General features: G+C 37.8%; 1 protein-coding gene and 1 non-coding gene across 2 annotated transcripts; one reads left to right on the forward strand and one right to left on the reverse strand.

Annotated features, from left to right (window-relative positions):
• Positions 1-12,164: 12,164 nt before the first annotated feature.
• LOC127125152 (small nucleolar RNA R71) lies at positions 12,165-12,271 on the forward strand. The gene has a single exon (XR_007804610.1). It is a non-coding gene; the product is annotated as a small nucleolar RNA R71 (small nucleolar RNA).
• Positions 12,272-21,340: 9,069 nt separating this feature from the next.
• On the reverse strand, positions 21,341-21,988 carry LOC127122666 (uncharacterized). The gene has a single exon (XM_051052966.1). The coding sequence runs from the start codon at positions 21,986-21,988 to the stop codon at positions 21,341-21,343; it is 648 nt and encodes a 215-aa protein (XP_050908923.1).
• Between the last annotated feature and the right edge of the window lie 2,594 nt (positions 21,989-24,582).

The following is a 24,582-nucleotide window of genomic DNA, read 5'->3' on the forward strand; positions in this document are numbered from 1 at the left end:
AGAGTCGGTCTTTGACCACCAATAGTGAAGTCTTCACTTTAGTCACATCAGAAACCAAATTCAAAGTTTCCCCACTATCAACAGCATTAATCCTCTACCCACCGTGAGCTGGCATCGGGTTTTGGATAACATTAGGCACCGGAGAAAAATTGATGGCATGGGCATCTCTCAAATCTTGTACCTTTAGCTGGAGAGCCTTGCAATTATCTGTAGTATGGCTAGGTGCATTGGAGTGAAAAGCACATCTGGCGTTGACATCGTAACCTCTAGGCAGATTGTTGGGATCGACCGGTGGGGCGAGAGCTCTCAACCTAACCAGATTCATGTCAATCATCTTGGGAAGTAATGCAGAATAAGGCATTGGGATTGGCTCAATGACCTGGTCCTCCTGCCTTGGACGTTGTTGATAGTGTCTTTGCTGACCCGGATTACCTCCTTGTTGTTGATTATTGTACCTGGGTTGCTGTTGCGGATGATACTGCGGTTGAGGAACAGGTGTTGGAATAGTGACTGCGGCCACTTGATCTTGATAATAATTAGGGCGTCCTCTGCCCCTGCCTCTGCCGACATATACAACGCTCGTCTCACCTTCTCTTCTTCGCTGACCGTTACCAGCAAACGGTTTCTTGGGAACTGATGAGTTGGAAGCACTGTTGTCTTGAATTCGGCCCATCTTCAACAGACTCTCGATCCTTTCTCCAGCAATCATTATCTCTGCAAAGCTGATTGACGGGCAAGCAACCAATCTCTCGATATAATTGCCTTGAAGAGTGTTCATGAACATGTCCGCCATCTCCCTTTCAGACATAGGGGGTTGGACGGATGCAGCAATCTGTCTCCAACGCTGAGCATATTCTCTAAAGGTTTCCTTGGCAGTCTGAGACATTCCTTGCAACAAGGTCCAATTTGGAGCCATGTCCAAGTTGTATTGATATTGCTTGACAAAAGCCTCTGCCAAGTCTTTCCAGCTCTTGATGGTAGTACGAGACAAATAAGAATACCATTCACGAGAAGCTCCAGTTAAACTGTCTTCAAAATAGTACATCCACGGCTTTTCATCTTCAGTGTGAGCTCCCAACCTTCCCAGATAAGATTAGAGATGAGTGCGTGGGCAAGAAGCCCCGTTGTATTTCTCAAAAGTATGGGGTTTGAACTTGTGAGGGATCCTTACTCCCTGAACCAGACCAAGATTGGTGACATCAAAACCTAAGGAATTTTGAGACTCCAAAGATTTGAGCTTCTCAGCAAGCTCATCCATACGGCGAGTGGTCTCGAGGGCCTCGTCGTGCAAAGAAAATTGATCATACTGACAATCTTCAGTAACGGGGCGCCCGTTAATCCGAATCCCTTGATTCACATTGTACCTTCCGCCAATACCATTCCAAACATTTCCCGTGTTGCCAACATTACCCGGGTTTCCATCAACATTTGTGTTACCCGCGTTTCCAGTGTTCACAGGGTTATCAGCGTTCCCAGGGTTACCAGGGTTCACCTCAGCACTTGGTATTTCCACCTATGGATCGGGCCTCGGTTGCTCAACCAATTCCTTCAGCTTCGCTTGGCCTTTTGCCATACCAGTCATCAATGTCATGAACTGATCCATCCTTTCACGCATATCAGTCAGTTCTTTCTGTATCTGGTCCATTGCTAGTCGTGGACGGTTTTCCTTTGTCGGGTACCTGTGAACTCGCTTGGGACCAATAACTGCCCATAACAGGGAACAAACATTAGACACTACGGTGACACCTGCAAAACAAACAAAGGTTAGTATGTATGGTATGCGATGCACTGCTTATTCGATTTTAAGGCCCCCCCTTAAAAAGGGAATACCCTGCAAATGAATAAGCATGAGATGTTGGATGCAAATATGCAGATGATGTTATGCAATGCAATGGCATGTCAATCAGAATTGCTGGATTCGCTTGAACATCTGTCAGGTTGCACTGCCTGGAGAGAAATTAAGAGGATCAAGCAAAGCACACCAAACAAAGGTCATGGGATGGATCATGTTATCCTTAATATCAACCATCCATTTTTGGTGGATTATGGTTTACACCTTATCAACACCCAAGTTTCATTGATATTAAGGATACCTGAACGGATCAACCATGAATCAAAGGTTTGTTGCAAGTCGCGAGTATGGAGTTTAGGTTAAGAACCACCCAAAGGGAGTGTACTAAGGTTTAAACCTGCCAAACATGTTCTACAAAAGGTTCCCATAGTCATAATCCCATCTTTAGGATATTATCAGAGGAACGACTACTCGTATTCCAAAAATATTCTTAAGAGAGACTCTTATGAGTGTAGTATCGCGTAACAATCGTATCAAATCTTACACTTGAACGACTTTCGCACTACGTCCTACGAATAGGCCAAGATGGGTTTGGTAAACTAAGGTCCTTGGCTTCTAAGGTCTATATTGGAAAAAGTAATGTCTAACCACCACTTACTTGTGTGACATTATTAATCCCAACATGATCTCCACCAAGTGAATGGGCTTGCAAGTCAACTTGCTAAGGAATAACTCCACACAAGTCAACAAGACTATGCCATTCTCCTATCCTAAGTGCACTCGAGTTCGGGTATAGAACTCATCTCACAAACAGAACCAGCAGATACGGCAGTCATATGTACACAATGCAATAAAGCAGGTAAATGATGAAACATAAATAATTGTACAAAAGAATAAACACCCAATAAACAAACAACCTACAAAAGCTATGAGGGACTCGCTTAGGGAAATCGGGTCCCCAGTAGAGTCGCCAGCTGTCGCAACCTGAAAAATGGAATGCGAAAAAAAACAACCGGCAAAGGAAGACAGGAGAGTCGCCACCGTGCGTTATCACATTAAGCCCTTTATCGTTTCGCGCACATAGTGGAGTGACCGGTTAGTGATTTTGATCCCCTTTTTAGCTTGAAGCTCTGGTACATGAGTCGGATAACTTCGTTACTTAGCCCATTGCGAATTGCGGGGGATCGGACCGTAGTCCTCCCTACCAAGTTCAGTACCAGATACCTGCTGAACCAACTCATAATGGGTCTTTCGTATTATGTTTTTGTATGATCTGCAACTTTTGGATTAAATGATCTGGTAAGGATAACCTAACTTAATTAGTGCATTTCCTGATATATTATATATATATATGAATATATATATAATATATATATATATATTATATATATTATATATATATATATATATATATATATATATATATATATATATATTTATATATAATATCTATATATATATTATATATATATATTATATATATATATATCTATCTATATTTTTTTTTTTTTTTTTTTTTTATTTTTTTTTATTTTTTTATATTTTGGGAACATTCAATTATATTCATCGGCCCTCCACGTAGTTTGCTATTAAGATGGTGCTGACTTCTTGTATAACTACTCGGGGTTACTATAAAGTTAAAAATCCAGGGACTTGTATAACAGTTGCCTTTCTGATCTAACAAGTTGAGGTTTGTTTAGAGTGTTTGGCGGTAATAGTTTTTGTCTTAATTTGTCTCAAGTTCGATAAAATGAGTAACCTTTATACTTACTGAGTGTGTTGAATTTTTGTTATGGCTCATGAAATTTTGAGGGAATAGATAATAGAAATTTTTCACACTTGGGACTTAACTTAAATAAATCTATATTATAATAAAATATATATATATATATATATATTATATATATATATATATATATATATATATCTATATATATATATATATATATTATATTTATAATTTAAAGGGAAATAACAATGAAAGGAAAGGTACATACTTGAAAAAGGAAAAATAGAAAGAACCCGGTTTTCCCCCCCCTACTTAAATGAAACATTGTCCCCAATGTTTTAAAGAAAACAAAAGATAAATAAAAAAGAAAAAGAAACTAAAGTTAATGCTGCCTGCCGCCTCTTGTTCTTGGACCTGGTGATCGTTGATGTACTTCTAAGTTGTCAAACCTACTAAGCGAATCAGTGAACCGCTGGTCGGTTATGGCATTCCTCGCTTCCTGTTGTTGTTGTTGCATTTGGCGCATCATTTGCAGCATTTCAAGATTTTGCGCTTGCATACCATCAATAGCATCCATGATGTCGTCGTTGGTTGCAGGTCTTCTTCGTCGACGACGTCGTGAGGATGGGTCAGCTGCATTATCGGAAGGGTTGAGCGGGACTGATTGTTGTGCAGGAGCATGATCACCTTGCTCCATTTCTTCGAACTCGTCTGTAGACGGGTTTGCATGTGAAGGCTCGGTAGCTTCGGGAGCATTCAGATCATAGAGGTGGCGGTTGGGGTTGGTGACATCTGTTAGGGCAATGTTGGGTAGAACAACGCTTGGGACTTCCTGGTTATTCACCATAAGGTAATATTTTCCGCCTACTCTGTTCTTAATTAGGCGGTTGGACCGACGGTAGCTTATATCCATGAATAGGGGAGGTAAAGATTCTAAAGTTTGGAGTCGGTCCCCTAGGTTTAAGCCAAGTGCTATGGTGGTGATTAATCCACCAATTACAAAAGGTTGACGGCCTCTAGCACATAAGGTGCGGATATGATGAAATAGGAAGGAGGCGGCGTTTACCTTAGTATCCGGTTCGAAGACGCATTCGAGGAAGAATAATTCCTTTGCGTTGACTTTGCTGTTGTTCGGTCTTCCAAAAACTGTGTTTTGCAGGATGCGGATAAAGTACCGGATAGTTGGGTTATGTATATGGGAAACAAGGAGCTCTTCCCAGTTGTTGGCATCTACACCGGATATTTTCCTAAAGAGGTCGAAGACGGCAACTGTGTTCCAGTTTTAGTTTGGAGGGATTCTGGGGTAGACTTGACCTTCTATGGGGAACTGTAGCATGGTACACAATTGGTTTTGGGATAGGGAGTATTCGGTGTTGAACATACGGAAGGTTGCGGTACCGGTTAAGTACTCCTCTTCACCGGTGGGGGTGTTGTACGAATATGTGCTTAAGAATTCTAAGGTTAGGGATGGGTAGGTAGGTTGATTATGCGTGCATAGAAAGGTTAAATCAGCAAGACGGAGCATCCATTCTATACCTTGAAGTAATCCTAATTCTTGTAAACAAGTTAAATCAGGATACCTGGTAGAGGTGACACCTCGTTGTTGGAAACGCTCGAACTGCTCCCTTTGATGATTATCATCTTCGGATTGGAAGATGATATTTCCGAAAGCTTGGTTGCCCGCCATATCGATAAGTGGTTTGAAAGAGGTAATTAGGGGAGAAGGGAAATGAAATTGATTTTAGAGAATGGTTTGTGGTGTATGAAGAAAGGTATGGTGGGTATTTATAGGAAAAAAAAATTGGAAGTTGGAAAGGAAGTGGTTGAAAAGTAAATAAATGTGGGTAAATGTGAATAAATGGGGAAGGTAAAAAGGTGAAGTGGTGTAACGGTCGTCTCCCAACAGTTAGTAACGTTAACAAGGTCAGACGGTGTCACGCTCGTGACAGGGGCGTTACGGGCGTCACAGGCACTTGGCGTGACGTCCGTGATAGATCGTGTGACGCTTGTCACACAGTCTTTCTAGCACGTTACTGCTTGCGTTCTTTATAATAATTATAGTAATTTATTTTTATTATTTTGTTTTGCTTCAGTTTATTTTATTTGGCTATTGTGATACTTTAAATTGCCTTGCATGCTATTCTACTTTCCATATAATATATCTTAATAAGTTATGTAGGTAGCATACAGTAGAGAGCATTATTGCTAGATATTGCATAATTCATAGTAAAGTAAAATAAATCAATAGCTTCATAAATAATCATAATGTAACATTGGAGGAGAAAACAACAAAAAAAATGCGAAAGAGAAACAAATACGAACATAATTTGAAATAACATTAAATAATAAAACAAATAACTAAGAAAAACAACTTTTATCCATCTGCACGATCTCTGGCCGGAGGCAAAGGAGTGGCTCGGTGCAATAGCAGTGCAGTCAATGAAACTGATTTGTCATACTGTTCATGTATCCCAGAAATTCTTGTCCCATGTTAGCTAACTCTTCTCTGAGGGCGTCTTGTTCTGACATCAAAGCTTGAATGGTGGTGTTATAATCAGCTCCGGGCATATGATGTCTAAGATCGGGTATCGCCGATTCTTCGGTCGGGGCAGGTTGAGGAGGAGGATCAATATCATAATAACCAGATGGTGTCTGAGGGTCAGATTCAGCATAAGGGATCTGGTCATCACAAATCTCATAGTCCTGTATGGATTCAGTAGATCTAGCTGGAGAGGGTGTTGCATTCAGATTGTAGAGCCAGTTATTGCGGTTATGAACACTAGTCCTAGGACTAGGCAAGGTGAAAAGGCAAAGAACTTGGTTATTAATTATAAGCTCAAACTCTTCAGATCCTAGGTTTGCTATAAACATAGTGTTGAAGAGGAAGGGTATACTCATAATCGTAATGCCACAAAAAGGGCTTAAGTCAAGCATAGGCTGACGTAATCCGATAGCATTTCCAATCATGGTTATCAAACCGCCTATTCGAATTGGTGCTCGTTCATCTTGGATAAGGTGGTCAAAATTTGCCAACATAAAAGTGGCACCGTTTACTGGACGTTCTGGGAAGCACAAAATATGATGAAGAGTTCATCACGTGAAACTGAGGTACTGTTTGGCTTCTTCCCAAATAAGGTGTGGGTCAGGATCTTATGGAAATAACGGAAGGTCGGGTTATGTATGTTTCCAGAGAGAAACTCATGTTCCTCAGGATCGTCATTTCCAGTCAAGCTTCCCCAAAAGTGTTCAAGTTCTCTATATTCAAAAAGTTCTTCTTGACTCACTGTGAATGTATCAAGGGAGGTAGGGAAACCTAAAAGGTTGGTAAAGTCTTGAATATTAAATTGGTACTCCATGTTGAACATTCTGAACTGGATGAAACCTCTGCTTATTCCTTTTCCATGGCTGGGTAGGTAGATCAGGGAGCTAAGGAATTCTAGTGTTAGTCTTCGGTAAGTGACGAAATGTCTACGGATAGGAGAGGTTTCCCACCCTATCTGACTCAGCAAATACAGGACACTTTCTCTTAGTCCAAGGGCAGTCATTGCCCAGTCATCAGCATACAGACTAGGTAGCATCTCTCTCGTGGCTAGTTCCTCAAACTTTTGTTTCGGAGCTTTCCCTCTGAATTTGATACCCATACGATCAATTTGTCCCATCAGGTTAGTGTTAGCTAGAGAAAAGAAAAACAAGAGTTTTAGTCAGGATTTGGCCAAATGCCGAAAGAAGAAGAGAAAAGTTTTTAATAAATTAAAATAAATTAAGAATGAATACTAAACAAATTTTTAAAAGAATAATTAAGGAAGAAATAAAAATATAAATATTTGTGGGTTGTCTCCCACTAAGCGCTTTGTTTAATGTCGCAAGCTCGACATAAAAACTATCAATTATACTCTATAAATTCTGGAGGCATTTCGTCTAAGTGCAAGACTTGCGAATCTTCATTGTTTTCTGCATAGTGATAATGTTTTAGACGTTGCCCGTTTACGGTAAATGGTTCCATAGATTTGCCTTTAATTTCTACTGCTCCACTGGGAAAGACATTGGTGATATGAAAAGGACCTGACCATCTAGAACGTAGTTTTCCCGGAAACAACTTTAGCCTAGAGTTAAATAAAAGGACTGTATCGCCTTGTTTGAAGATTTTCCTTGATATGCGCTTGTCATGCCATTGTTTTGTTCTTTCTTTGTAGATTCTGGCATTTTCGTAAGCGTCTCTTCTGAGTTCCTCTAATTCGCTTATATCAAGGATTCTCTTTTCGCCGGCGGCCTTATAGTTTAAATTTAGATTTTTAATAGCCCAATAGGCTTTATGTTCTAATTCTACCGGGAGGTGGCAGGATTTTCCATAAATGATCTTAAATGGGGTTATCCCTATGGGAGTTTTGTAAGCAGTTCGATAAGCCCATAAAGCTTCTGGTAATTTCAATGACCAGTCTTTCCTTGAGGTGGCGACTGTTTTTTCTAATATTTGTTTAATCTCTCTGTTAGACACTTCCACTTGCCCACTGGTTTGAGGGTGGTAAGGTGTCGCAACTCTATGCCTTACGCCATACTTAAACAGTAGTTTTTCGAGTACCTTGGATATGAAATGCGATCCACCATCACTGACTACTATTCTTGGGACACCAAATCTTGGAAATATTATATTCTTAAAGAGTCTAGTTACTACTCGTGTGTCGTTTGTTGGAGAATCTATAGCTTCAATCCATTTTGATACGTAGTCAACTGCCACGAGTATGTATTTGTTACCGAAAGAGGATGGAAAAGGTCCCATGAAGTCTATCCCCCACACGTCGAAAATCTCTACTTCCAAAACGCCCTTTTGTGGCATCTCGTCACGTCTAGATATGTTTTCCTGTGCGTTGACATCTATCACATTTCTTAATAGCCGCATGCACATCCTTCCATATATTTGGCCAATAAAAACCGGCTTGTAGGATTTTAGAGCAGGTCTTGGATGTACTTGCATGTCCACCATAAGGAGCGGAGTGACAGTGTTGGATGATATTTTCTACCTCTTCTTCGGGTATACACCAACGGAAAATACCATTGGGCCTCTTTTAAAGAGTAAGGGGTCATCCCAGTAATAGTGTTTTATGTCATAGAAGAATCGTTTCTTCTGCTGGTAGGATAAAGTAGGTGGAACTATTCCGGCAGCTAAATAATTGACGAGATCAGCGTACCATGGTGTAACAAATATAGCTAAGGTGGTTTCTACCTGTTTATCAGCGTTATTTTCTCCCAAAGTAGCTATAAGTTTATCGTACGAGAAATCATCGTTAATTGATGTTCTTTCCGGTTCAAGGTTCTCAAGTCTAGAGAGGTGATCTGCTACTACGTTTTCAGTTCCTTTCTTGTCTTTGATTTCCAAATCGAACTCTTGTAGCAACAGGATCCACCTTAGGAGTCTAGGTTTAGCATCTTTTTTTGTTAAGAGGTATTTTATAGCAGCGTGGTCAGTGTAAATGATTATTTTGGCTCCGACCAAGTAAGAACGAAATTTATCTAGCGCAAATACTACTGCTAGAAGTTCCTTCTCGGTCGTGGCATAATTCATTTGTGCTTCATCTAGAGTTCTACTTGCGTAATATATAACGTGAAGCTTTTTATCCTTTCGTTGTCCTAAAACAGCACCTACAACACTACAGCGTAATCACTGGCATCACACATTATTTCGAATGGTTCATTCCAATCTGGTGTCTGCATTATGGGTGCGGAGATCAATGCTTGTTTAAGCGTTTGAAATGCTTCTAAACATTTATTGTCGAATATGAATTCAGCATCCTTCATCAATAGCCCAGTTAAAGGTTTAGTTATTTTAGAGAAGTCTTTAATGAATCGTCGGTAAAAACCGACATGTCCTAAGAAGCTTCGTACTTCTCTCACAGTTTTCGGGGGTTGAAGGTTTTCGATTACCTCTATTTTGGCTTTGTCTACTTCAATTCCTTTGTTCGAGATGATGTGTCCTAAAACAATTCCTTCTTGTACCATGAAGTGGCATTTTCTCAATTAAGTACTAGGTTTACTTTTACACATCGCTCTAGAACTCTTTCTAGGTTTTCAAGGCATTCTTCAAAGCTTTGTCCGCATACGGAAAAGTCATCCATAAATACTTCCATGATGTTTTCGAGAAAATCGGAGAATATTGCCATCATGCACCTTTGGAAGGTTGCAGGAGCATTACACAAGCCAAACGGCATTCGTCTATAAGCGAAGGTACCAAAAGGACACGTGAACGTTGTCTTTTCTTGGTCATCAGGATGAATTGGTATTTGAAAGAAGCCTGAGTAACCGTCTAGATAGCAGAAATGAGAATGTTTTGCTAATCGTTCTAACATCTGGTAAATGCATGGTAAAGGGAAATGATCTCTTCGGGTTGCTTTGTTTAGTTTCCTATAGTCAATGCACATTCTCCATCCCGATTCGATTCGTTTGGTTATAGTTTCTCCTTTTTAATTTTCAATAACTGTTATACCCCATTTCTTTGGTACTACGTGTACAGGACTAACCCATTTGCTATCAGATATAGGATATATGATACCTGCCTCTAATAACTTGGTCTTCTTCACTACCTCACTCAGGATCGGGTTTAGTCTCCTCTGGTGTTCCCTAGAAGTTTTACAGTCTTCTTCTAGCATGATGCGGTGCATACAAATAGAAGGACTTATTCCTTTAAGATCGGTGATGTTGTATCCTAGTGTGGTTGGATACTTTCTTAAGATATGCAGGAGTTTTTCTGTTTCGAGTCTTCCTAAGTCTGCATTAACTATCACTGGTCGTTCAAGTTCTAAGTCTAGGAATTCATATCTCAGATTTTTGGGAAGTGTTTTCAGGTCTATGGTTGGTTTCTTAAGGCATTGCGTCGTGTCCGGTGTTATTGCTAAACATTGGTTAAGTTTGTCTTCTACAAGATAGTCAGACAATTTGTCTTTTTCTAACTCTGTTTCTTTTATGCATTCATCGATGATATCCATGAAGTAACATGTATCTTCTATTGCAGGTGCTTTCAAAAATTGGGAAAGAATGAACTCAATTTTCTCTTCTCCTACTTCGAAAGTGAGTCGTCCTTGTTTTACGTCTATGATCGCACCGGCAGTTGCTAAGAACGGTCTTCCCAGTATAATGGGTGTAACTTCATCTTCTCTAATGTCCATAATTATAAAATCAGTTGAAATGTAGAATTGACCTATGCGCACGGGAACGTTTTCAAGAATTCCTACAGGATATCTAACGGAATGATCTGCTAGTTGCACAGACATTTTGGTTGGTCTTAATTCTCCCATTTCCAGTTTCTTACATATGGATAAAGGAATAACACTAATACCGGCTCCTAAATCGCATAAGGCTTTGTCGATGACAAATTTTCCTATGTGACAGGGTATAGAGAAACTACCCGGGTCTTTGAGTTTAGGAGGCATATTCTGGATTATAGCGCTACATTCAGCAGTGAGTGTAACGGTTTTGCTATCTTCAAGTTTCCTTTTATTAGAAAGAATTTCTTTTAAGAACTTGGCATATGAGGGCATCTGCGTAATAGCTTCTGTAAACGGAATTGTGACGTTTAATTGTTTTAGTAGGTCAACAAATTTTTTAAATTGGCCCGCATCTTTGGTTTTAATAAGCCTTTGAGGGTAAGGGATAGGTGGTTTATAAGGTGGTGGAGGTACATAAGGTTCCTTCTTTTCTACGGTTTCCTTATTACTCTCTTCCTTTTCCTTAGGTTTATTTTCTTCCTCAGTTGACTTTTTAGAGTTTTGGTTTTCTATCCTTGGGTCAGACGGTCCTTCCACTTCCGTTCCACTTCTTAGTATGATTGCGTGAGCGTGGCTTCTTGGGTTAGGTTGGGGCTGTCCAAGAAATGTGCCAGTTGGGGCAGCAGTAGGCGCTTGTTGTTGAGCTACTTGTGATATTTGCGTTTCCAGCATTTTATTATGGGTAGCCAGGGCATCTACTTTACTTGCTAGTTGTTTAATTTGTTCACCAGTGTGTACATTCTGGTTTAAGAAATCTTTATTGGTTTGCTGTTGAAAAGCTATAAAGTTTTCCATCATGATTTCCAAGTTGGATTTCCTAGGGGTGTTATTGTTAGGTGTAGATGGGATTGGCTTTTGATATCCCGGAGGTATAGCTGGGGCTTGATTCGGAGATTGTCCAGGTGCGTATAAAGCATTATTACTCTTATATGAAAAATTTGGATGATTCTTCCAATTTGAGTTATAGGTATGCGAGTAGGGGCTTCCTTGAGCATAGTTTACTTGCTCCGCTTGGATTCCTGTTAGGAGTTGACAATCTGCAGGAGTGTGACCTTGGATTCCACAGACTTCGCAATTCTGAGTTATGGCAACCACGGTGGCTGGAGGTGATACATTTAAACTTTCAATTTTCTGGACCAGAGCATCCACTTTTGCGTTAACATGATCAAGGTTACTTATCTCGTACATGCCAGTTTTCGTTTGAGGTTTTTCTACCATTGTTCGTTCGCTTCCCCACTGATAGTGGTTTTGAGCCATGCTTCCGATAAGTTGGTAAGCATCAGCATAAGGTTTGTTCATTAGTGCACCACCTGCGGCGGCGTCTATTGTTAACCTCGTGTTGTACAAGAGACCATTATAGAAGGTATGAATTACTAACCAGTCCTCTAAACCATGGTGTGGACAAAGTCTCATCATGTCTTTGTATCTTTCCCATGCTTCGAAAAGAGACTCGTTATCTTTCTGTTTAAATCCATTTATCTGGGCTCTTAACATAGCTGTTTTGCTCGGCGGAAAATATCGGGCAAGAAAGACTTTCTTTAACTCGTTCCATGTGGTGACTGAGTTGGAAGGAAGAGACTGGAGCCATCTTCTAGCGATATCTCTTAACGAGAAAGGAAAAAGACGAAGTCGAATTGCCTCTGAAGTGACACCGTTAGCTTTAACAGTATCAGCGTATTGGACAAATACGGATAAATGAAGGTTTGGATCCTCGGTAGGATTTCCAGAGAATTGGTTCTGTTGCACTGCCTGCAACAGTGAAGGTTTAAGTTCGAAGTTGTTTGCTTCGATTGGGGGTGGAGCAATACACGAATGCGGCTCATCTTGCGATGGAGCGGCGTAATATCGAAGAGCACGAGCTGGTTCTGCCATCTCGGGTATCGGCGAAGGAAGAAGATTTTTGAGATCAGGAAGTTCGACAGGAGGGAGATTATTTGCAGCAAGATATTCCCGAATTCGTCGTAAGACTCGGAGATATAGTTCGATATCGTTGATTCGTAAGTAGAACGGCTCGCCTTGTGAGCGAGTATGTGGCATACAATTCAACGAAAGAAAGAAAAGAAAAGAAAAATAAGCCTTAGTCTCTACAGCGTAACAGAAGAGTTACGATATCGACTAAATAAAAGTCCCCGGCAACGGCGCCAAAAACTTGATCGCGACTTTATGAGTCGAATTTGGGGTACAAACTGCAAGTGCACAGTTCTATCGCGTAGTTTTAAAAGATATCGATCCCACAGGGACTTATGAATCGATATACCGTTTTCTAAGGTTACTTCGTAAAGCTAAGGCGGGTAATACTTTGATTGTTTGGGGAAAAGTTAAAACTAAAAATAGGATCTAAATTAAATATCAACTAAACGGATATCGGTATGCAGTTCGTCGTAATTAGGGAATCAATTCTTCGTTGGTTTCTTGGTTTTAAAATAAATCTTTTCAGTTGACACTATTGATTAAAAGTCTTATCTCAAACTCTCGCTCTGTTGAATAAACTATGATTTTATATTAACGTAGCTGTCACTTATTAGTTAAGTCAAAAACCACTTTTTGAAAACAATAGAATCCGTAGAAACTCTTTTTAAGAAAACACTAATCGTTTAAACACCCTTGTCTCAAACTCTCGCTCTGTTGACTTAGGTTATATAATTAAATTCAAATGCTTAACTCTCGTCCTCACATTCAACCTTTAAAAATACTTTTTGAAAAAGATTAGAATTTAATTAACTCTAAAAATTGCTCTCGCCCTGATCTAGAATTAATGTTCAATTTACACTGTCCAGTCAAAAACTCAAACTCTCGTTCTATTGATTTTAACTTCTTTATGTCTTTTACTTTCGTACAAAAACCTTGTTATTAAACCTGTAAATTGAGACCGTGAAAAGAGTGATTTTAATTTTAAACTTAATTAAACCAACTTAGTTTTGATTCCTTCATTCCGCTTACTCTACATACCGATACCTAAATAAATTAGCCAGACATGCTAAACAGATCTAAATAATGATCATGCATAAACAAATTCATCTCAGGCAAATAATATAAATCAACAATAAAGCAGGGCATATATAAATTCAAACAATAATCAAAGAACCTGAGTAATTAATAGCAGTCTTGAACATCCACCACAGACCGGTTGGATTTGTTCTTGAATTCTTCAATCAGACAGAAAAATAAAAGTGAAGGAATAAAAATCTAGGGTCTAACGTAAGGTTAGATCTAGTGAAAGGTACACAATAGTTTCCGGTGTAGAAATTATTGTGCGAAAAATTAATTAATTGCTGGAACAGAAAATAGAAATTGCCAAGGAAAAAAATATAAAGACTGTAAAAATAATGCTGTAAAATATGCTTGCACTGCTGGAAGAGAAAAAGCGCGAAAAAGAGAAACGGCGAAGAAGAGAGACGTAGGGTTTGCCAAAAAAAACTATTATTTATATTGGTCACTTGTTGTAACTGTTTCCAAAGGTCTTCCGTGTAAAGAGTTTTCACGTTGCAAATGGTCAAGCGTAACAATAGGCCTCAACGTCTTTATTGCGCTTCTGAAGCCAAAAATATAGGGGAATGGTGTGACGTCCGTCACACCATGTGTTACGCTCGTAACACAAGTAGACATGGCGTGACGCTCGTCACAGCTTGTGTGACGCTCGTCACAGGCGCAACGTCTGTGCTTTTGGACTGGGCTTTGGCTTGGTGGAATTTGCTTCTTTTCATTTCTTTTTGCACCTCCTTTTCTCCCTTTTTCACTTGTGCTTTAAATAAGCTACCTGAGATAAATAGAAAGAAAATACTGAGTAATATCGAATAAAATGAAGCAAATTGAAGTAAATAATAATATAATTTAATTAAATCGAGTCCTAGAATGTGATATTATTTCATGTTATCAGTGGGGTGCTTATAATAAACCCTAATACATCACCTGGCCTCAATTCCTTTCCTTTGAAAACAGATACCACCATTGTCCTACATACATCTCATCCTAGTTTCTTTTTTCTATGTGCATGACATATTCATAGGATTTCCAACTCTCATTAACAATCGATGTTATTTTATCTTGATTCATGTAAAAACATCTCCTTGCAATATCACGAGGTAAATGCCACAATCAATCCCAAAAACCTTTATTAATAGTCATATAATTTATAACACAATGTTATATTATGTAATAAAATAAAGGCTTACTATAATGATTTTTTTTAGTTGTTTAATCTTAGTCTCCCATGAATATCCATTAGTATTTCCAATTCTATCCTGCACGGTCACATTCATCACCATCTTTCCAAGGATAGGCTCAACAGGTTCATTATGTGGTCCACGTATTGAATCCCCAAAACGTGTTATTGTCGCCTCAATTTTATTATAATCATCGCCTGAAGAACTACAGTCACACACAAAGATGAAAACAAACTAATTACAAGATTTTTTTAATTTCTCTTAGGTCCAACCATGAAAGTGTATAGTTCTCTTATCGGTCTCATTCCCAATGGTTTGTACATTCCAAACAAAACAATTACCTATAGACCAAAAAAAGGCATCACATTTCAGTATCAACATTATATAATATAATCACAACATAGAAAGAATAGTGGAACCTAAAATATACATTACTTACACCTATCTAAGTGAGGACCCAACTTTGCTTTTAAAAAACAAGGACTAAAAGGCAGAAAAGAATAATGGTTTGTACTTGCTGGAGGATGAAATTGAAACTGTAACTTTACTTCCATATATATATATATATATATATATATATATATATATATATATATATATATATATATATATATATATAATAATATATAATATATATATATATATATATATATAGATATATATATATATATATATATATATATATATATTATATATATATATATATATATATATATATATATATATGACTCCGAAGTTCCTTGGAATTATAATATAACCAAACATATTTTTAACGATTTTACATTGGAACTAGTGAACCACGGAAAAAAATATCCCTTCAATTTCACCTTTTTCATATGTTCTTGCTAAAAACACTAAAATGTTGACTTCCTTGTTTTGAGTCAATGAGGGCCTAAAATGAATGGTTGGAGTGTCTGTTATGTGTATTTATCTCGTTTTTTATCCTCATTTACCCTCCAAACATCCTCCTATTTATAGGACTCCATCTCCTTGCTTGACTCTCCATATTCTTCATAAATACTTTTGTCAATAACGTCCGACATCCTTATAATTTCCATGTAACGTCCGTCTCTTCACTAAGTATAACTCCTCTGTCATAATGTATCATCCTGTAACTGTTTCTTATGACCTTTCAGATGGCATTTTAGCCGTGTCATCGGATTCGACTTGCACTGACTGCATTATTCTTGTCTTGTTTATTCTGATATCCTAACTAGTTTCTGATTAGTGGATGGCAGCCCAACAATTCGGTTTGCTATTCTCACCATACTCGGTTGTGATGCCAACTCGGCCTTAAATAACTCATGTACTCATATAGGATTCGTCGATCTCATACCTCAGTTGGTCAACCAATTTTTTGGGATGTACATAAGCCCCCCAAGCACGAGATCCAAAATGTTGAAATGTTCGAACAAAAGAAGCCCAAAATTTTAGCTTTTAAGTTTTCCCCAATCCACTTACGATGTGACGTGTTTTTTAATCATGACAACATATCTTCATCAAATTCTCTACCTTTTTATTAATGATGACTTTTTATAGGATTTTGATCCCTCTCGATGATTCAAAGCGTTTCACACTTTTTAAGTCCTTTTAAGAATATTTCCTCCTAATTAAAGTCATCTCTTTATCTTCTAGCCCGTCATTTATTGGAAGAAATCTTTCTTCTTTTCTAAGCAACCCTTAGAGTTCTCGTTCGTTCCTTAATATCAGGTATATTTTATTTTTGCTTAAGCATTCTTTTATTCAATGACTATTTTTAATGCACGTGACAAGAAGACAAAAGCATTACGAACCTTAAGCGCCCGCGAAATAAAAGATCTTTGGGATTTTTATGTGAGAGGATGTAGAGGAGGCTTAGGATAATATTTCTGCCTCTTTTAGCGATTCTGATTATGACTCTTCTTCATCAGGTTCATTAGTAGAGGTGTTGAAGGAGATTATGGAGTCATTTGATCAAGAAGTAATTATTTACGATCACTGCTCCCTAGACGAGGTGGAGATAGCTAAACTTCGATCTTTGAAGAATGTATCTGCTACTAGGAATGAAGACGATGTTATTTTGGAGCCATGTATTCTAGGGGAATGTGTTTTTCATGGCTCATCCTAGGGGAGTTAAAGATGAATACTTCCATTTTTATGTCAAGGTATTGGAAGATTTTAAAATCCATCTTCCCTTTAACGATTTTGAATTTGATCTACTAAAAACCCTAAATGTCGCACATTCTCAACTTTGTCCCAATAGTTGGGGGTTATGAAGGATTTCGAAATAGTTTGCAAGGCCATAGATATAGAGCCCATCACAGGCTTATTTTTCTCCTTTTTTGAAATCAAAGATGTTGAAATGGGTGGATGGGTGACCATTAGTGGCCTTATCGGTAAGATTTTTCTCTAAGCTTATACCACCAACTATAAAGGTTTCAAAAACCGATTTCTTCGAATTAGATATGGACCGAGATGTCCTCAAGTAATATACGTGCTAGACGGGTCTTATCGTTTTCCCATCTATTGGACCGGGAATCCTCTTTCGGTATCCAATTTTGACTTTGAAAAATTAAACGACCAGGAGGTTAGATCCTTGGCCATGTTAGATTCCTAACATATGATGAAGGTTCGGGATCTTTCTACCCGAAGACCAAATTATTTATTTCTTGGGTAATTATCATTTATTTACTTTGAGCACCACTCGGGGTACCATCCTTCATTCCACTAACTTCTTTTCTTATTTTATCATCAGAAAAAATGACTAACATATCTATGAAGGTACTGAAAAAATTGATGTTGGAATCCAGGGCAGCAAGGAGAGTAACCAGCCAAAATGCTACTAAATCGGACTTGTCCAATTTAGAAACCTAGTTACTGAAGAAAACAAAGGCAACCCCAAACAAAGCAATCCCTAATGTCTCAGAGCCTTAACCTTCGACTCTTTCGCCATCGAAGAGTTTTTTTGTCCGAGTTCTCCAAAGAAGATGAAAACTTTGATCGGTGATGAAATCTGCAGGGCCGATTAGGAAATTTCATCTTTGATGTGTGAGACAGGTGGGAGTGATCAAACCAGATCATCCAATGAATTCAAATTATGTAGTAACAGTTTTGACGGATTGAAATTCCTTTATGATTATCTGAATGCCACGAAAGACGTGAATAAGGTAAATACCATATGGCGAGAAAAACTAACCCAAAACATCAGTTCATATCTGATGAGATGTGTGGTTTTAACCCTCGGGTTGTTTGAAGTCGGGGATGATTGCAAACAAAATGAGATAAAACTGAACTAAGAGATTAATCAGCTGAAAGAGTAATGGAAAGAGCAAGTGCTTATACTATCCAACCCGGAGAAGCAATTATTTGAGTAAAATGTCATGAGGGAGATATCGGAGGCTATGAATCAAGAGTTGAAATCCACTGTTAACAAACAGTCTGAGGGAATGAAATCACTTCAATATTCAAATGTCCAATTGCAATGCTGTTTGCAAAAAGCACAAACTGACGTTCTCGACGCAGGCGATGCTGCCTTTGATAGGGAAAAGACTCAAGCCATATGTCTCTATCCCAATCTTGACTTGTCTGAGATAGACTTCTGTGATTAATGATCATCTTGTGGATATGGAAGAAGATGAGCCCTCTCCTAATGACGATTCAATCTAGGAATATTGTGTTGCTGTCAGTAACCATGAAGTCGAGGATGAGGATAAAGATGAAGAGTAGTTTTCAGTTAAATGCTTAATGATTTCCCTTATCTTTACAACTATTTTCTTGAGATGGTTTCTCCAGAAGCTCTAAGTGTTTACCCAGTTTTATGAATGCAAGACTTATTCCAACGCTTTTCAGGAGCTAAATTATGTATTTCTATTTTAATAAACTGGTAGGAAGTTTTAAGAAGTATGTATGCATGTCATGAATTACTTGTAAAATTTAGATTGATGGGCCCGCAACCTTGCTGAGCACGACCGAAGATTTCACCTTGTGGTAGCCTATGTTTTCAAAGGTTCCCGAGGACACTTTCGGGCTTGTGATGCGGAATAATTAGAGAGCGCATGCAAAATTTCAATTATAGAGAATAGCATATCGTCTATGGTGAAGTCGGACAGAGAAACCGGAAATCTCCATCGGGATCTTAACATGTGATCATTGTAGAGCTTAGTAGTCTCTAGGTATATATATATAAGTCGAAGAGCCCTTATGGGTTTCAGTTAATCTTCATTCCACCTTTACTACCTCTACGCCTATCTATTTTAAAATTGTGATCACCTACTAGTATTTTACCTCATAGATGATAATTTATTTGTTCACTTGAAAACAATATAAATTGTTCGGCTTTAAGTGAGTCAGCTTGTCTTTTGGCTAAAACTCGTACCATATGGGATTGAAGCCCTAGTGTGTCGGGCCATAATGTTTTTAGAGATCTTACTAATTCTAGAACACAACTCGGCTAGTTCTGAGTAGAACATGTTGGACATTTGGCCACTGATAAGTTAATCACACCGCTTAAAGTCAAAGGTTTGTTAACTTACTTAGCCCGGACGAAGCCGATTATGCCAGAGGCTTCAAGTTGCTTGGACTTCAGTTAGGCCAGAGGTTTTATTAAAAGTTACCTGACTGATTATTCTATAGGCTTCAAGTTTCTTGGACTTCATTTAGGCCAGAGGTTTAAATTTACTTAGCCCGACCGAAGCCGATTATGCCAGAGGCTTCAAGTTATTTGGACTTCATTTAAGCCAGAGGTTTAAATTTACTTAGCTCGGCCGAAGGCGATTATGCCAGAGGCTTCAAGTTACTTGGACTTCATTTAGGCCATAGGTTTAAATTTACTTATCCCGGCCGAAGCCGATTATGCAAGAGGCTTCAAGTTGCTTGGACTTCAGTTAGGCCATAGGTTTTATTAAATGGTACCCGACCGGAGTCGATTATGCCAGAGGATTCAAGTTTCTTGGACTTCATTTAGGCCATAGGATTTAAGTTTCTTGGACTTTATTTAGGCCAGAGGTTTAAATTTACTTAGCCCGATCGAAGTTGATTATGTCTTAGGACCTACTTTACATGCTTTACACCGTACATTTGTTTTAACTATTCTGGTTTTGAGGTATACACAACCTTTCTCCAAACCTTAGGATTTCATCACTCCTTATGTTAAAATCTCCATTTTGACCATCTTTGATAGTTTCCATTATGTTCATTAGTTATTCATCTTTGATCCATTTCAGAAATTCATTAGACATGACAACAACGCTTATGAATATACTTCATTCATTGTGATGTACTCCTAGGTTTAAATCCATGAATTGGTTAATCAAATCTTCTTTCTTCAAAATCATTGAAGATAAATGAAGTGTCTTTTGACTCAAAGCGTCTGCTACCATATTGGTATTTCCTGGATGATATTGCAACTCAAAATCATAGTCCTTCAAAAATTCCATCCAACGCATTTGTCTAATGTTTAGATCTTTCTGATCAAATAAATACTTCAAGCTTTTGTAATCACTTGACAAGATGAACTTTGATCCATAAAGATAATGCCTCCAAAATTTTAAGGCGAACACAATTGTTGCTAACTCTAAGTCGTGAGTTAGGTAGTTTCTCTCATGCACCTTCAATTGTCTTGATGCATAAGTTATCATTTTCCTTTCTTGCATCAATACACAACCAAGACCTTGATATGACGTATCACAATACACATCAAATGGTCCCGATGGATCTGGTAAGATGAGTATTGGAGATGAAGTCAATCTTTCCTTCAACTTCTGAAAACTTTCTTCACACTCTTTTGTCCATTCAAATTTTTTGCCTTTCCTCGTTAATTGAGTCATAGGCAAAGCGATATTTGAAAATCCTTCGATGAACCTCCGATAATATCCAACTAGTCCAAGAAAGCTTCGAATCTCGCCAACATTCTTTGGACTTTCCCATTTTGTTACTACTTCGACTTTACTCGGGTCTACTACAATACCTTCTTTACTAATTACATGACCAAGAAATTGTACCTCCTTCAACCAAAATACACATTTCGAGAATTTCGCGTACAATTGACGGTCCTTTAATATATGTAGCATAATTCTCAAATGTTCTTCGTGCTCTACCTCATTCTTGGAATAAATCAAAATGTCAACGATGAAAACTACAACAAATTGATCTAATTACGACCTAAAGATCATATTCATGTAATCCATGAATACTACTGGAGCATTAGTCAAACCAAATGGCATAACTAAGTACTCATATTGTCCATAACGGGATCTAAAAGCTGTTTTTGGAATATCATCCTCCTTCACCCTGATCTGATGATATCCAGACTTCTAGTCAATCTTCAAGAATACTGATGATCCCCTCAACTGATCCATCAAGTCATCGATTCTAGGCAAAGGATATTTGTTTTTTACAGTAGATTTATTAAGCTGTTTATAATCTACACAAAGTCTTTGTCAAACAAGATTGGAGCTCTCCACATCGATACACTTGGTATAATAAATTCCTTCTCTAACATCTCATCTAATTGTTTCTTTAACTCAGCCACCTCTGAGGTTGACCTTTGATAAGGAGCTATAGAAATTGCTCTCGTGCCTGGAATCAAGTCTATAGCAAACTCCACTTCCCTAACCGGTGGTAAACCTGGAACATCTTCGGGAAAAAATTTCGGGAATTCACAGACCACTGGAAAATTTTCAACACTAGGGGTTTCTCCCACTGACTTGGAGAATAACATCATAAATTTTTGAGTGAGAGTTTCAACCTTTATGACTTCTCCATTATCTTCTCCAAACGTTAAAATTTTCTTCTTGCACCCCAAGTTTACATCGTTGGTTGATAACCAATCCATTCCTAAGATGACATTTAGGTCTTGTAGCGGAAGTACCACAAGATCTACTAAGAGTCTTCTATTTCCTAAGATTATTGGGCAGTCTGCACATACTGAACAAGTTACCATTCTTTCTCCTGGGGGACTTGTAATGGTTAACTTATAGTTGAGATCAACAATTTCAAATCCCAAAATTTCCGCACAAGATATAGATATGCAGGAATGTGTAGCTCCTAAATCAAATAGTATTGATACCATCTTATCTCCAATTAAACACATACCTTGGATTAACCCAGCTAACTTTGAGATCTCAGGTCCTCTAACTGCGAATGCTTTTCCCGTGGTTGGCTTATTCTGATTCTGAGGTCTTTGACCAACATTTGGGCCTCCGTTCCTTTCTCTCCCTACATTGTTATTGTTTATTAGACCAAGCTTCTGTCTTGTTGGTTGATTTTATCCTTGGGGACAATCTTTGAGAAAACAACCCTTCTGACCATAATGAAAACAAGATCCAATATTTTTATTTGGACAATCTTTGTTAAGATGTGCCCCTCCATTGTTGTAACACTTGAACATTAACCTCCTAGGATCCTGGTTATGATATGGTGTTGGCCTTTGATATGGCCTATCCCTTATTGGGTCTTTCCTTCATTGCCTCAATTAAAATGGCCTTTGTGATTATGGTTTTGGGTTGGTCCTCCTGATCCATATTGGTTCTTCCTATTGTCAATTCCTTCTAACTCCAAACACATTTCTGTCAGCTCGCCAAAGTGCACAATATGCAGAGGTAGAACCTCCCTCTAGATATCATATTTCAATTTTTCTTGATACTTTTCACACATCCATTCTTCACTTGGATGCAAGCGGTAAAACTCAGAAAACTTTAGCAAGGATTCAAACTTTCTAATATACTCTCCCACTATCATCATACCTTGATGCAAGTTCTGGAATTCTTTCTCCTTCTCTCTCTTACATAACTTTGGAAAATACTTCCCCAAAAATTCTTTGTTGAGCAATACCCAGTTGATCTCTCTTCCTTCCTCTTCCAATAATCTATGTTTCCCTCTCCACCGGGCTTCAGCATCGCCTGTCAGCATGAATGTTGCATAACCGACTCTTCTATTTTCTCTACAGTGAATGAAAGAAAATATCTTCTCTATCTCTTGCAACCATTTCTTAGCACCCTCCATATTAAAGTCACCACCAAACGGTGGTGGTTTACCTTTCAGAAACGAGTTCAATCTCTCACCTTCATGCATGATTTCTATTTGTTGTTGCTGAAAACATTGACGATCTCGAGTGATTTGCAAGATTTGAGCATTTTGTTGTGTTTGAACTAACACAGCTGCAACAAGTTCACGAACATCTCGAGTGTCAGCTTGAGAGTTTGTTCCAGTTTAGGAATGATTTTCCCGTCCCATGGGGATGTTAGCTGCCCCTTCAGAGGTAGCTTCACCATTCGTATTCCTACCTATACCTCTACTAGCGCCTATACCAGCACTCCTACCACGCCTCGCTTTTCTGACATTCTGAACCATAACTTTCTGAAAAGGATAAGTTATTAGGTTCAATCATTCACAAGACATAAAGAACATAACAAATATGTGTATTGATATCCCAATGAATGATTCATAGATAAGGATTTTGTCAATTCTCTCACATGCAAGGGATAGTAAAGTTTAAATTGTTGAATTAATGCTTAAAGTTAGACATGATTATATCTAGAATTCAGGAAAGCATAATCAACATTTATTGTATAAACAAAATATATCAATTTTTTTAATAACAATGATTACAAAAACCATGATCATGATTTAAAAACCATAATACAAAAACCATGATTTAAAAACTTCTATTAATAAACCAAGCTAAGACTAGTAATGGTAAAACTATAATTATCATTATTACTACGAAATCTTTACCTGACTCTTCATGCATGATAATACCAATAAGAAACAAGATAATGACAAGAAGAGTGATGAATAAAATAAAACATTTTGCCATTTGAAAGTGTCACACCCCAATTTTGACCCTGAATCGCTGATTCAATACATTCATCATAGCTATTGCATCTCTACATAGAATATCATGCATTCCATACCGCATAGTGCCTAGAATATCAGTCGAAGTAATTTTTTCGGATCTAAAGGCAAATCGGTTGAATTAATCGACGGATGTGCGTCAAATCAGTGGACGAAATTTTTTAGAATCAAGCTTCCAGACATCAGCTTTATTAATTTATGTTTCGCGTAGTTTAATCTGGTATGCTCGATTTATTTTTCAACTAATTTTTCTGCCACTTTTTGATCAGCTCGAGCCTGTTTAACCGGTCAAAATTTATTTCAAAATTAAAAGAAACGATGTATTTTTCCAATAAGTTTATTTCACACTGATCATTTTGGTGCATTCATTTTAATTTTTCGAGCACTTTTGCGTCCGATTTTTTTTCCATTTTTGAGTCCGCATATTTTTATCGTTTTGTCAACATGTTCATAAAAAATAAATAGAATTAATAAAATAGTTATTTTGATTTTATCTTATTTTATTAGAAACATTTCATTTTTATTTAACAAAGTGGTTTTAGTTTCATTTTTATTTCAAATAAATATCTAAGGGTAAATTTGTCATTATTGAATATTTAAAAACCTAGATTCATGCTATATATATATATAGATACTCTCATTGGCCAACGGAAAAAAAAAACATCAGCGGCGATGCCCTTCAAGATCTAATACTTCTTTTTTTCAATTTTTTTAGAAAAACCACAACCTTCGAATACTCAATCTCAGTAAACTTTTGAAAGAAAGCACATCAATAAAGAATTATTTCATGGTGATGTACCTCATATCTCT

The sequence above is a fragment of the Lathyrus oleraceus genome, chromosome 2, assembly GCF_024323335.1.
Source record: "Lathyrus oleraceus cultivar Zhongwan6 chromosome 2, CAAS_Psat_ZW6_1.0, whole genome shotgun sequence".
NCBI lineage: Eukaryota > Viridiplantae > Streptophyta > Magnoliopsida > Fabales > Fabaceae > Lathyrus > Lathyrus oleraceus.